The sequence below is a fragment of the Pholis gunnellus genome, assembly GCF_910591455.1.
Source record: "Pholis gunnellus genome assembly, chromosome: 1".
Taxonomy (NCBI): Eukaryota; Metazoa; Chordata; class Actinopteri; order Perciformes; family Pholidae; genus Pholis; species Pholis gunnellus.
In genome coordinates this window covers 28,029,825-28,043,736 of record NC_136528.1, presented here as the reverse complement: position 1 = coordinate 28,043,736, position 13,912 = coordinate 28,029,825, and the positions used below count along the sequence as shown (strand labels likewise).

General features: G+C 44.7%; 1 protein-coding gene across 1 annotated transcript in view; it reads left to right on the top strand.

The window, feature by feature from the left end:
- kif13ba (kinesin family member 13Ba) overlaps positions 1–13,912 on the top strand; it is a 36,685-nt gene that overhangs the window by 12,400 nt on the left and 10,373 nt on the right. The window contains exons 4-25 of the mRNA XM_079162577.1: positions 1,324–1,336; positions 2,019–2,079; positions 2,192–2,284; positions 3,224–3,404; positions 4,033–4,120; positions 4,552–4,686; positions 8,469–8,581; positions 9,054–9,165; positions 9,287–9,499; positions 9,581–9,691; positions 9,829–9,963; positions 10,391–10,521; positions 10,637–10,723; positions 11,048–11,238; positions 11,344–11,623; positions 11,764–11,926; positions 12,103–12,258; positions 12,355–12,504; positions 12,942–13,067; positions 13,184–13,357; positions 13,496–13,653; positions 13,765–13,897. Coding sequence (XP_079018703.1) covers positions 1,324–1,336; positions 2,019–2,079; positions 2,192–2,284; positions 3,224–3,404; positions 4,033–4,120; positions 4,552–4,686; positions 8,469–8,581; positions 9,054–9,165; positions 9,287–9,499; positions 9,581–9,691; positions 9,829–9,963; positions 10,391–10,521; positions 10,637–10,723; positions 11,048–11,238; positions 11,344–11,623; positions 11,764–11,926; positions 12,103–12,258; positions 12,355–12,504; positions 12,942–13,067; positions 13,184–13,357; positions 13,496–13,653; positions 13,765–13,897 — 3,004 coding nt within the window. The remainder of the gene's footprint in view (positions 1–1,323; positions 1,337–2,018; positions 2,080–2,191; positions 2,285–3,223; positions 3,405–4,032; positions 4,121–4,551; positions 4,687–8,468; positions 8,582–9,053; positions 9,166–9,286; positions 9,500–9,580; positions 9,692–9,828; positions 9,964–10,390; positions 10,522–10,636; positions 10,724–11,047; positions 11,239–11,343; positions 11,624–11,763; positions 11,927–12,102; positions 12,259–12,354; positions 12,505–12,941; positions 13,068–13,183; positions 13,358–13,495; positions 13,654–13,764; positions 13,898–13,912) is intronic.

Below are 13,912 nucleotides of genomic sequence, written 5' to 3'. Positions count from 1 at the left end.
TTGCTGGGCCTCACGTTGTCATATTGCAGGAAGCTTTTTTGGATCAACGCGCCGACCGAATGACAAGTCACTGTCACGAGAAAGCGTGTCAGTTAGTTTTATTCAAATTTGACAAGGAATTGACCTGACATTAGCGGATTCATTGTCTGCTCATTTGACGCAGTGGCTTAAAAAAAATAACAAAGTACAAACCCCGTCACTATCTTGTCCTACCAACTACTATATTTTCTGTACGATGTTGTGATGGTTATCTTTAAAATCATAAGTGTTGACTTTAAAATGTGTAAAAAAAATAGAGACAACTGAGCAGCATTTGTTTTGTGGAGGGTGTTGTCCTTCCTCTCATGGTGACAGCTTCTCTTGTACATTTCCAAGGCAGAGTTAAGAAGTATCAGTGTCTTTATTGCACTAATATTGCTCTGTATTAGTTGTCCTTGTATAATAAATACGTCCAGTGGGGCTAATTCTCTCTCTCTCTCTCGCTCTCTCGCTCTCGCTCTCTCATTTATTTATTTTTTTTTAAATGTCAATTTAGTTATTTTTATACGTCAGAGGCGTTTTCCCTGTTCCTCTCTGAGCATGACTTCGACCCAGTAACCCCTCTACGCCGCCATCTGATTCCACCACACACTACCCTCAACCCTCTGCCAACTTCACTACCAACCCCCTACACACACAGACATTCCCACAACAATCCAGAACACACAGTCCACAGAGTTTTTTTTTATGTCTTCTCAAGCCCTCAGACATGAATGCTGGTCCTACCCCAACATCCACAGACGCACACCCTTACCAAACCCCCCGGGAAGTTGCTTTGACATGTGACAAACAAACAAGTCGTAAACGAGCTACTCACGCACAAGGCCGACTATGAATCAAATGTGTGCTAAAGTGACTAAGGCCCGAGGCCGGCGGCTCTATCTCGGCCTTTGTCTTTCATTCTGTCTCTGCTCACCCGTGTCTTTATTGCTCTTTCTGACCCGCTCCCTCTCTTTTGTCAAAAAAGAAAAAAAAGTTGATAAATAATTTCTATTCTCGGTCTGGCTTGCTGTCCCCGCAGCAGGGTTAGCATGGAGTTTGCGGGGTTAGGCCTGTCACTTTAAAATCGACTAAACACAGGGCTGAAGTAAACAACGCTGCACCTCTGAGTTTAGGTTTACGATGCGTGCGTGAAAAGGGGCCAAGTTGTCCCAGGGTCACCTCCTGCAGTGTGAAGAGCCTATTGAAGGGCTGAACTGCATCTTCTGTAACGTGTGCACTAAATGTCATCTTCCTATCTCTCCACATGCTGCTGTGGACCTTGACCTCGCCCAACATCAACAGGAATCAGTCCAAGGTAACGGCACACACCAACATGCACAGACACTTTTCAGACTGAGCTTGTTCCGTGGCTGTGAATCATCGCGGTGTCGAACAAAGAGGCCGCTGTATTTCACCGACTCGCTTTTTGCGAATCGGCAGCAACCGCCCAGACAGCGATGCAACGTAATGATTAGTAAAACTTTATTTTTTTTTAGCAGAAGGGTCTTGTTTAATTTATTAACTTTAAACGCCCGAGGAATATTTGTTGCTAGGAAACTGACATGTCTGTGGCTGTGTGGCGGCTCACTTTACTGTATGTCAGCTTTTGTCTTTTTATTTTTTTCTATCATGTGAAAAATGTTGCCCCATAAGTGCCCTAACCCATGAACCACACGAGCATAAAGTCCTGTTACACGAAGAAATAAGTCATTTATGTCCAACTTTGTTTCCTTGTTTCTGAAAGCCAATTAAATCAAACATTTTAAACTGGTAAGCTGGATATGTACATCACAAATCCCAGTTGACTGCCATTTTTAGAAATAACTCTTATTCATATACAACCTACAATTGGAGGGAAACTCTTTCATATATATGGACGATTTTCCCAAAACTGTATGGCAAGTCAAAGGTGAAATGTGTTTTTAAAATGTTTTGATTGCTGCGTTACAGTCGGCCGTAGATTAGTGACTCATGCTGCCACATGTTTCTCCCTCCAGGTCTTTGCCTACGATTACTGTTTCTGGTCCATGGATGAGACTGATAAGGAGAGATTTGCTGGTTAGTTCACGCAGTATTTCAAGTTTTAACATTTTCCCACTAAAGCATATGGGTTCATAAAGTATCCATATTCACAATGAAATAGAATAAACTTCCTTGTGTGTGTGTCCAGGTCAGGAGGTGGTCTTCCAGTGCCTTGGGGAAAGTCTCCTCCACAACGCCTTCCAGGGCTACAACGCCTGCATCTTTGCCTATGGACAAACTGGTAATTAACCGTGAGACAACTCGCTCGTCTGTTAACAATATGATGTGAATCTACTTCATTACAGAGCCTATTAAATACCTACAGGGCACGCTGTGTGAACACTGTCTCTTTAGCCTCATTAGCGTAGCGCCCTAAAGCTTTTTGTATTGTGATTAAGAGAGGAGTGTCAGTGTGGATGTGTTGCAGCAGGAAGGTTGGCCAGCCTCTGTTCTCTACGGTACGAAACAAATACCAAAGCTCAAAAGCAGAACGTTGGAGGCACGATAGACCTACAAAATGTTGCTAGAACCCAAACACATGTATACGGCGCAGATATCTGAACGGGGTAAAACTAAAGTGTTTTCATTCCATCAGACAGGCTAAAAAGAACACTTGATAGACTCTGATTCTGATGAATCATTCCGGTGTCCACACAAAGCCAGACTGAGTTGGACACTCGGGGGCCACTTTCTCAGTAACGTGACGCACTACAAACTGTTCTGCCACGTCTACTTTTATGATGGTTATAGTGTTCCAGGTTTAAGAGACTTAAGAGGTTTTAATTCAACTTTATGTTCTAGAATTGAGGTCAGAGTTGGTGGAGTGGTATCTTTTTTTATTACATTATATATTACAAATTTAGATCAATATAATCCAGTCCAGTGCAACACCACCTTTGCTCTGACCTCAGTAATAAACATATAATTGAATTTACACATTTTCGACCATGCCAAGGAATACTGAACGTTAACATTGTAACGGTATAATTTACGCCAGGGCGGTTTTATTGATTTTTATTATATTGCATACTTGCACCTAAGGTAGTGTTAATATTTTATTTTATTTAATGACTCAGTTGGAAATGGCTTGAGTGCATTTCTCAAAGTTTTGCATCAGCTGCCACTTTCCCCTTTCCAATAGCCGGTCCCCGCCGACGCCGTCTGTGTGTTTCTTTACCAGGTTCGGGGAAGTCGTACACCATGATGGGTTCGGGGGACCAGCCCGGTCTGATTCCGCGGCTGTGCAGCGCTTTGTTTGACAGAACCCAGAAGGAACAGCGGGAGGAGGAGTGCTTCACCGTTGAGGTGTCCTACATGGAGATCTACAACGAGAAGGTCCGAGATCTGCTCGACCCCAAAGGGTACGACCTCGACTTAATCCTCAAACCCTTTTTGTTACAAGGACGAATCGTTTTCTTTCTCTCTGTATGCTCTATGTAAGGTCTAAGGTATCTACGGTTACTTTTAGTTTTCAGTCATGGACTGGGGCATCAACCTTAAATATATAAGTTAGCTGGTAGAAGGAGAGAAAGTTGCTGTTGGATTCAGGAACCACCAGCTGCTGCTGTGGTCAGTGGATGAAAAGATCACTCCTCTGCTGATCGAGTCCAGTTCATCTCCAGCAGGTCAGCAGTAAATCAGCAGCACAGGCCTGCGTCTGCTGCCCCAGACAGCATGACCTCTGACCTTCCCTCACTATGTGACCTTTAATCTCAGTGAAAGGGGCCAAAGGGAAGCAGACCATCTGACAGCCATATGGGCTTTTTACCGTGGAGCAGAGAATGATGAGCTTGTGAGGCCTGGAGCAAGTTTGAATCGGCGTCGGAGAGACGAGTGCTAACCAAAGTACCTGTGAACTGGGGGGGGTAGTAGTGGTGTCCAGAACCAGCTGATTCTATATTGACTCTAATACATCAGAGGAATAGTAATCTACCAGGTGTGACCACGTTGTTTGTCTGTGTTTTAAACCTGGTTTTGTTTTCTGTCCAGGGGAAGACAAACTCTGAAGGTGAGGGAACATAAAGTTTTGGGTCCCTACGTGGACGGCCTGTCTCGACTGGCTGTGGCCTGCTACAAGGTAAAAATAAATAAATGTATTGACTTGCTAATTGACATCTCCTGCTGTGTTGCATGCTGGCTGCCGCTCTGACCAGTGTGTCGGTGTCCAGCTGACACGGATGTCTGCAGCGCATCGTACTGGCATTCCTTCTGACTTTGATCTTTAAACTTTGAGGATTTGTTACAGCGTTGCTCACATGACGGCAGCAGTCTGCTTAGTAACTGGCCTACCAATCACACTGGAAAGAGGCTAGTAATAAAAATGTCAGAATTAATTACCTTTTCTTTTGTTTATATTGAGCTTCCCAGACTCCAACTCTTGGCCAATTAAAGCAGTCACTAAATACATAACGAGGCATTGAATCTTACCAAATTTACTGTATAATATTCCTCACAGTTATTGTTTCATTTATTCGTGTATTTATTGTTTGATTTCTGCTGCTCTGCCAGGACATCGAGTCTCTGATGTCAGAGGGGAATAAGTCTCGGACCGTCGCCGCTACCAACATGAATGAGGAGAGCAGTCGGTCGCACGGCGTCTTCAACATCATCCTCACACACACACTGAAAGACTTGCAGTCTGGGGTGAGATACAACACACACAGACCAGTGTACGACAAGTTCATCCTAGTTTGCACATCATCAGACATCCCCTCCCGCCTTCTGTTGCCCCAGAATCCATCTGCTACATCTTGAATGTGTTTTTCTGTGATTTATAGTATCTGTCAACATATTCCAGACTTTTTTAAAAACGTTTTTGATCTGTACCAGAACTGAAGTGTACGTGTAATTGTGTACACTTGACTGGTCAAACAGTGTCTGGTGTCTTATCCATCACACCCTGCCACCAACGGGGAGAAACGGTAGTTAAAAAACGGGATGATGTCAGCTCAGCTGTCCGACCGGGCACTCAGACGGAGCTTAATGACTAATTCCCCATCCTCACTGACCCACTTGAGCTCTCCTGCTCCTTGCTCTTATTTCCAGATAAACTTCGCCACCAGCGAATCCTGTTAATAATTCAAAGGCATGACTTTGAGTTTGTCAGCTGATACGGCCTGCTCTGTTTTCACGGCACACCCAGAGTCCGTCACTCAGTAGCTTCATCAAGCAACCTGCTAATACGTAGATGTGTAGTCAGTGAATCACATCCTGTGTCTGGATGAGTCAGTTCTTTTTTGTTTTTAATTGCTTTATTACATTTTTTCCTCATTCTACTTGAGCTCTGATCCGATAATTCACTCTATTTTTTATTTACACCGCGTTGGTTGGTTAGTATGTAGTATGATGCCTGTTTTTATGTTCCACTTTTTGTTGCTTCGTGGTGCTCAGCAGTTATGAGCGATGTAGGACCTGTGTTCAAAGTTTGGAAGAAAACAAAGAAAAACTACAAGCATACCTTAAGTGCTTTATAACGAAACCGTTGATCTTTTTGATAATCAGTTAATCGTTAAGTTTATTTATCAAGCAAAACTACCACACATCCTCTGGTTCAGTAGGATTTGCTCTTTTTATATGATACAGAATTAAATATTTGTTTGATATTTGGGGGGGGTGGGGGTGTATAGTTGGTCGGACAAAACAGCTAATATGAAGAACCTGTGATGTGCATTTTTCACTATTTTCTGACTTCTTATGGGCTAAAAGGTTAATAATTAATCAGTGAAATAATTACCAGATTAATCAGTAATGAACATAATCATTGGTGCTTGAAACTGTTGTGCATTTAACTCAAATAACTGGATGTAGTGTTCAGTTGAGCTTTAATTATATGCAGACCATCTTGTGTTTTAACGATCGTAGCATTATGGAGCTCATCTGTGCCCCCTAATGGCCCAGCCAGTATGAGGAACAGTGATGAAGGCACATGTTTAAAAAAAAAAAAAAGAGCTACCTATGACGTGTGGCGTAATCCTGGGATGAGTCATTCTGTCGCTCACCACAGGATTTCCTTTCAGTAGCGTGTCCTGCTCAGACTTGTCAACCAAAGACTCAAAGTTCAGTCAGTCTGAACTTCGGCCCTGTTTGCTGCCACCTCTCAGTTTTTTCTTGTCAAGCTTTGGTGACGTAGTTGAATGTTCAAAAACATAATGTTTTGTTTTTTTCTCTCCATTTTCCCCCCATGACGTCACCTCCTAGATGTTTAGCGTATATTGCTGCCCTGACACTTGTTCTGTGCTGGTACCTTAAAGCTGCGGTATGTCCTGCCTCCTGACCTGGTTACTGATCTCATGGTTACACAAATCCCTTGTTAAGAAAGGAAGATGCCTCATTGGCTGGCGTTTCCTCCTTTTCTCTATTTCATCAGCCAGCTGCAGCTGCATGCTGTACGCAATTAATAAAACTGTAGAGACATGCACAAAGTGGTTTACTGGTAATTATTTCAAAGTCTGGCACCACCAGGTAACGGGACCTGGCACTGTTTGTTAGAATCTAGTCATTGCTCATTGCAATAAGGAGCTGCGATGATTGAATTGCACTAAGTTGTAGCTTCCTACTGTACATAGTAGTGTTCACCTCCCCTCTATCTGGCTCTCCAATAGGTATTGACAGTCACTGGCTCTATTTTTAGAAGTTACCAAAAAAAAGTGTCTATTTTTGGATTTTATTTGCTCAGTGTCCCAGATAGAAATCTCTTGTTTGTTTAATAATTTGTTTTACTCTGGGGGGTATTTGAGTGTTGGTCTAAAGCTGATCTGTATCAGTGCAGAGGAAGTTGTTCTTTATCAGTAAGTCTTATGATCGGGACTTTTCAGGATTCAGGTTTTGGGTTTGCGTGAGATTTAAATGTGATGTGAGCTGCGTACGATCAAACTTATTCTTTTGTACAATGGAAACTCCAAAACTAAAATAAAAAACACACACACACAACCCTCCTTTCCACCACACAGAATGTTAGACTTCATGTAATAGTTTTCTTGTACAAAATGACGTTTGTGTGTCTTGTCCAGTACACATGACTCATTTTAGTCAGCCATTTTTTTTTCAGCTTTCACTTCTTTAGCACCACAAGGATTCTTATTGTGATCATTGGCGATGAGGCAAATCTTCTTAAAGACATCTGTTTTCAGTCAAAATAAGGTCACACCACTGAAGAAGATAGCAGAAGCAGTGTGGAATCCAGATAGATTAAATGGAGGCATGAGTGTGTAGGAGTGAACCTGTTTCCTACAAGTAGGGAATATCACAGGATCTGGGCAACGTCAGGCACATTTTGTCTGACGTTAATGGGAAAACTCATTATAAACTTATTATAAAGACGCCTACCAGATAAAGCCTTAACACCAGACATGTTTCACCAACGGTTCTCAGTCGACATATAAACACTGGCTATGCGAAGGCTTGTACTTCACAGAAGCACTGCGGCTGAACACTCCCACCTTAGACACAGACGGAGGACTGCTCTGCTGTGCAGCAGTCAGGTGAAGATCAGGTGTTAACATTCGGCCCCGTCAGCTACTGACCTGTCACGCTTGGCCAGGAGTTGGATCTGTCCCGGTATAGATGGCAATGTGATATCCGCACCTTGAGCAGCCCGTGAGAGGAAACCAAAGGAAGCCGTCAACAAGAGACTGAAAGATGAGAAACCAAAGTCCTGCAGAGCACTTGGTTGGCGGAATCGCAAGAATCTGAGAAAGCATAGAGAAGGTCTGAACAAGGGCCGACGACAGCATCCAGCCAAGCGAGAGCAACATTGTCGAGGGGAGCTTTTCTGATAAAAACCAAACCCCTTGTTGTTTATTCCTGGGTTGTCTGTTGCTATCATGCTGGCAAATCAGAGAAATGCTCAGTTGAAAGCTGCTGAACAACCCAGCAGGGGTCGCCTTGATGTAGCGTCTCCTTGGTGATTAATGAGCCATCCTGTCAGACTTCATGCGGATGTACGACACCGCTCTCCTTAATGTCCTCGACCGCAGCGCCAAGTCATTTGTGTGTCCCAGAAAACCCAGACTGGTTTTGATTTAGCAAGGGACAGTGATGAGAATCAACCCATGTCATGTTTCAAGGCCACCGTTGAAGCTCCACGTCCACCCAGCCCACTGAAACTGCATGATGTTGCTACAAGACAAAAAGAATATTCTCTCACAGGGGGTAATTCATTGAGGGAAATATTCCCTAATGTTTAATACTGCCAGTTGTGGCAAGTTTTAAAGTGGTCTGGGCCGAAATTGTCCAGCGAGGCAAATTTAAAAGCTGTCTCGTGTGGACAAAAATCGAACAATCATCCGCAAAACCACTTTTTTTCTAATGGAAAGTAGGGGTGGAGCATTACTGTTTAAATATAAAATATGCAAGTTGTCAGTTTAAGAGCTGAATATACTCGAGAATGAGACGATAATCGGTCTCTTGTCTGTCTTCCTCTGCAGACGAGCGGGGAGAAGGTGAGTCGGTTGAGTCTGGTAGACTTGGCTGGAAGCGAGCGAGCAGCAAAGACTGGAGCGGCGGGGGAACGGCTGAAGGAGGGAAGCAACATCAACAAGTACGCCAACGCAGTTCAACACAGATACACAAACCCATTACTGTTTTTTTCCCCCCTATCAGGCTGTTTAATAGAGTCTTTACCCCATAAAGTGTCTTACAGATGTTTTGGCCCTGGCAGAATTGACATTTCTTTCTAACCACACATTGTACTCGTATGCCTTGTTTTTTTTGGTAATTGCATTTATAGCTGTAAATTTGAAAGAAACCATATAATCTGTTATTGGTTTTATTTATTTTTTGTGAATTTATTGTCCCACTACAGCAACTTTACTTTCAGCTAAATCATAGAATAATACGAAGTGAATGTTTCTGGAAAAACCCGAATAACAAGCTTGATTTGAGGTAATCCCATCACACAGGGACATAGCGGTATCGACCATTGAACAGATGCATGAAATGACATGAGAAGAACTTAACCCGAGTGTGTGTGTGTGTGTGTGTGTGTGTGCGTGTGCGTGTGCGTGTGTCAGGTCTCTCACCACGCTGGGCCTTGTGATCTCGGCGCTAGCTGAACAGGGAACAGCCAAGAACAAGAACAAGTTTGTTCCTTACAGAGACTCTGTTCTGACATGGCTGCTGAAGGTACATACACGATTACCATGTCCACCATAGACTGGAAACATTTCCCCCTTTGTTCGACTGTCCAGTGCATGGTCTTTATTGTCGTATAATTTCTCTTTCCTGCCTCCTCCTCCTCCTCCAGGACTGTTTGGGCGGCAACAGTCGCACGGCGATGGTTGCTACCGTGAGTCCAGCAGCCGACAACTACGAGGAGACGCTGTCGACGCTGCGCTATGCGGACCGAGCGAAGAGCATCGTTAACCACGCGGTGGTCAACGAGGACCCCAATGCTCGCATCATCAGGGAACTCCGAGAGGAAGTAGAGAAACTGAGAGTGCAACTGACTCAGGCGGAGGTGAGAGATCTTTGGAAACTGAGAAATCAGCAATCTCTGCTTTCCCAGACTCATCTGCTGTTTTCTTTATTTTCTCTCCAGTCTTTGAAGGCTCCTGAGCTGAAAGACCGACTGGAAGAGTCAGAGAAGTTGATTCAAGAGATGACCATCACGTGGGAGCAGAAGCTTCGCAAAACCGAGGAGGTCGCACAGGTGAGACACACTAGAGTGGTGAATGTATGGTTATTAAACCAAACGTGTTGAGCTACATTTGGTAAAACTACTCTCCAGCAATAATTTTAGATATTGGATTATACACTTTGTGAATGGGATCTCTGTGTGTTTTGCAGGAGCGCCAGAAGCAGTTGGAGAGTCTGGGTATTTCTCTCCAGTCTTCAGGGATTAAAGTTGGAGATGATAAGAGTTTCCTCGTCAACCTTAATGCCGATCCTGCCCTCAACGAACTGCTGGTGTACTATCTGAAGGTACACACCGAATAACAAACAGTGTTGTTACTATAATTGAGTTCACTTTCTGTGTTTGACACAATTTTAAGCTATTTGGGTTAGAGAAACTGAAGTACCATTTCCATAACGAACTGGTTTCGCAGGATTCAGTCGTCATCTGACTAAAAGTGGCTGCTTGTGGAAAGCAGTGTTATTTGTGTCGGGAGGCCTCAAGACAGGAATTAATTAGATAAAAGCACAAAACAGCTTTCAAGAAAACAAAATCAAGCTAGTGTTAAATGGGCAAGATCAGAGCAGATAAAGATACGATCTGTGATTGCTTTTCTAAAAAAAAATAGTCCATGCACATTATGAAGTTGTGTGGCTTTATTCCTGTAGACACGACTCTGTCAAGGTAGTTATATTATCCAACTCTCTGCTGATAACGTGGAATGTTGTTTCTCAGGACCACACAAAGGTGGGCTCGGCCGACTCTCAGGACATTCAGCTGTGCGGCATGGGCATCCAGGCAGAGCACTGTGTCATCGACATAACGGCGGATCCTGCGGTGATCCTCAGCCCCTACCGCAATGCTCGGTAAGGAGCGCCGATATCTCAGACCTCGAGGTCCAAGTGTGTATGGGGGGGGTGGGTGGGACATCCGTCTTCAACAGTGAATCCTGATGTCGCTGCTGTCTGTGTTGTGTTCTAGGACATGTGTTAATGGTTCTCCAGTGACCAGTGCTCTGCAGCTTCACCACGGCGACCGAATCTTCTGGGGAAACAACCACTTCTTCAGGTAAAATATCAAATATTACTCAATATTTGGTTGGTTGGTTTTTGGTTGATTTGTTTTCCCAGCCAAGAATGATTATGTAAAATAAGTTGCACCTCCTTTAAATATACTTTTAACTTTCTTCAATATAAATATTCATTGAATTTATTTGAGTTGTTTATTTAAACACAGTTTTATTACATCCTAGCAAAGTCTTCTGCACCAGCATGAGGATTGAAGATATTGTGCCATCTAAAGATATACAACATATCGCTGAGTTGACAGCAACTCAACCGACAGAAATGATACCAAAGATTATGGTCAATTAACTGGACATCCTTCCTTCAGGATCAACCTGCCTAAACGGCGCTCTCGGGGAGCTGAGGACGAGGAGGGGGAGGGTGGCGTGATGAAGAACAGCAGCAGCAGTGAGCAGCTGGATGCGGATGGGGACACAGCCAGCGAAGTGTCCAGTGAAGTCAGCTTCTCCTACGAGTTCGCCCAGACAGAGGTCATGATGAAGGCCCTGGGCAATAATGGTAAGGAGGCGTTAAGGAAATCCAATATTTATATTCTGCATTGACGGAGCTTTAGTTGGTTTGGTCTCCTGTGTTTTTTGACTCCTCTACGTTTCGCTCAATCAGACCCCATGCAAGCAGTCCTGCAATCTCTGGAGAGGCAGCACGAGGAGGAGAAGCGCTCTGCTCTGGAGCGGCAGAGACAAATGTACGAGCAGGAACTCCAGCAGCTCCGCAAGAAGCTGAACCCGGACCGCCTGTCGGCCGGCCCCTCTGGAGGGCCGGCTTCCGGCCAGCAAGGTCCAGGACAGCAGTCTCACTACCGCAGCCTGGAGAGGCTCAGCATGGGAGGGATGAGTCATTCAACCAGCGCTCAGAGCAGACTGAGACAGTGGAATGAGGACAGGTTAGAGTGAATTCATTTAATTTGTACATCTTTTTTTATCTTCATTTTGATATAAACGCAAACTGAACACCACCTCTTTCTATTCCCTCCCCCTCGCCTCTGTCCCTTCTTCTTCACTGCCATCCCCGCTCCTCCTTCAGGGAGGCGGTGTTGGTCAGGAGTCTGCGGCGGTTGAGGGAGCAGATAGTGAGAGCAAACCTCCTGGTGCAAGAAGCCTGTTTCATCTCTGAGGAGCTGGAGAGACACACAGAGTACAGAGTCACTCTGCAAATCCCATCTGACAACCTTAACGCAAACCGCAAGGTCACACACACACACACACACACACACACACACACACACACACACACACACACACACACACACACACACACACACGCATGTAGACACTTACACATGCACAGATCTTCCTGTCATCTGTTTTTAGCATGAACAATTCTCAAAATACATTGTGTGTGTGTGTGTGTGTGTGTGTATAGAGGGATGCAGTGCTCAGCGAACCAGCGATTCAGGTCCGACGACGGTGTCGAGGGAAGCAGATCTGGAGTCTGGAGAAGATGGAGAACCGTCTGGTTGACATGAGAGAGCTCTACCAAGAGTGGCAGGACTACCACCTCCATCACCAAGACAACCCTGTGAGTTAACTTGACAGAGTTAAGACACGCTAGAACTCTCATATCAGTAAAACAAAGTTTTATTGTATTCCACATTCTCCTTCTTCCCTTGTTCAGGTGATGCGCTCGTATTTCCGTCGAGCAGACCCGTTCTTCGACGAGCAGGAAAACCACAGTCTGATCGGCGTTGCAAATGTCTTCCTTTCATGTCTCTTCTATGATGTCAAGCTGCAGTACGCTGTCCCCATCATCAACCAGAAGGGAGAGGTACAGTAGTCCCAGACCTGTTGGTTATCAATTTGATTCCTCCATCTCTTTGTCATAAAAAAGGGAATCGGTAAGGAATCAGAGCTTTGGAGATAGTCTCCAGACTTGGTGTATTCTGAACTTCTTCAATGTAGTTTCTGTTGTGTTTTTTTAATTTCCTGCAGCTACTTCTGTTGAGATTTTTCTAGTGATCTCTGTGACACCATTCCAGAATGACTTTCATTGAGATCAGCAGTTTTTTCATTTCTGAATCATCATGGGTGTCAGAGTTTAAGGTCACATGATTGTCAGATGATTTTTACAATAGAACTCCAAATAGTGGATGAGTAGCTTTGGGGTAGATCAACTTGTATCTTTCATTAACAGACACATTTTCTAGGTATGGATGGGGGTAAAAGTGTTTTATCATGTTTTCCCGTCTCCTCTCCTGTGGTCAGGTGGCAGGGCGTCTCCATGTGGAGGTGGTGAGGGTTGGAGGGGGATTAGAGGACAACATGGCTGGAGGAGATGAACCCGACAACAATCAAGACACTGAAGTGCAGGATCGCAAACTGGTCTGCATGGTAAGACAGAGGGATCATCAGAGAGAAGTACACTGTCTCTGGGAGGACCTGCACAGTCCTGCAATCAATTCTGGAGTTTGTTCTGAAATGACTTTTGACCCGTGTTCCCTCTACAGATTAAGATCCTGCAGGCCACTGGTCTTCCCCAGTACCTGTCCAACTTCGTCTTCTGTCAGTACTCCTTCTGGGACCAGCCTGAGCCCATCATCGTGGCTCCTGAAGTAGACCCAGCGTCCTCGTCGCCCAGCACCAAGGACCCACACTGCATGGTGGTGTTTGACAGCTGCAAGGTGAAGCCTGGGACGGAGGGCAACTATAATCGTTGTGTTAAACTCTCACATGGAGAGCTGGAAAGCTGATATTTATGTAAAAGGTGGTGTGTGGGGACATGTTGTTGGTGTAAGACTGATCTTCCTTTGGTGCTGCAGGAGGTGGCCGTGTCAGTGACCGAGGATTTCATCGAATACTTGACTGAAGGGGCAGTTGTCATCGAGGTATTTGGACACAGACAGGCGGATGCAGGAAGAAACCCCGCCCTGTGGGACCTCAGCATCATCCAGGCCAAGACGCGCACACTACGAGACAGGTAGACAGTCATCTTTGACTTTTTACGTTTCCCCTTTGCTTTCCAGTAAATGATGAAAAACGGATGGGCTGGTGTGGCCCAGATGTGCTGATGAGGTTTGTTTTTTTGTAGGTGGAGTGAGGTAACGCGTCGCCTGGAGCTGTGGATTCAAATCCTGGAGATAAACGAGAACGGAGACTTTGTTCCAGTGGAAGTGGTTCCTGCTCGGGATGTGCAGACCGGGGGAATCTTCCAGCTTCGGCAGGTAGGGGAAAACAAA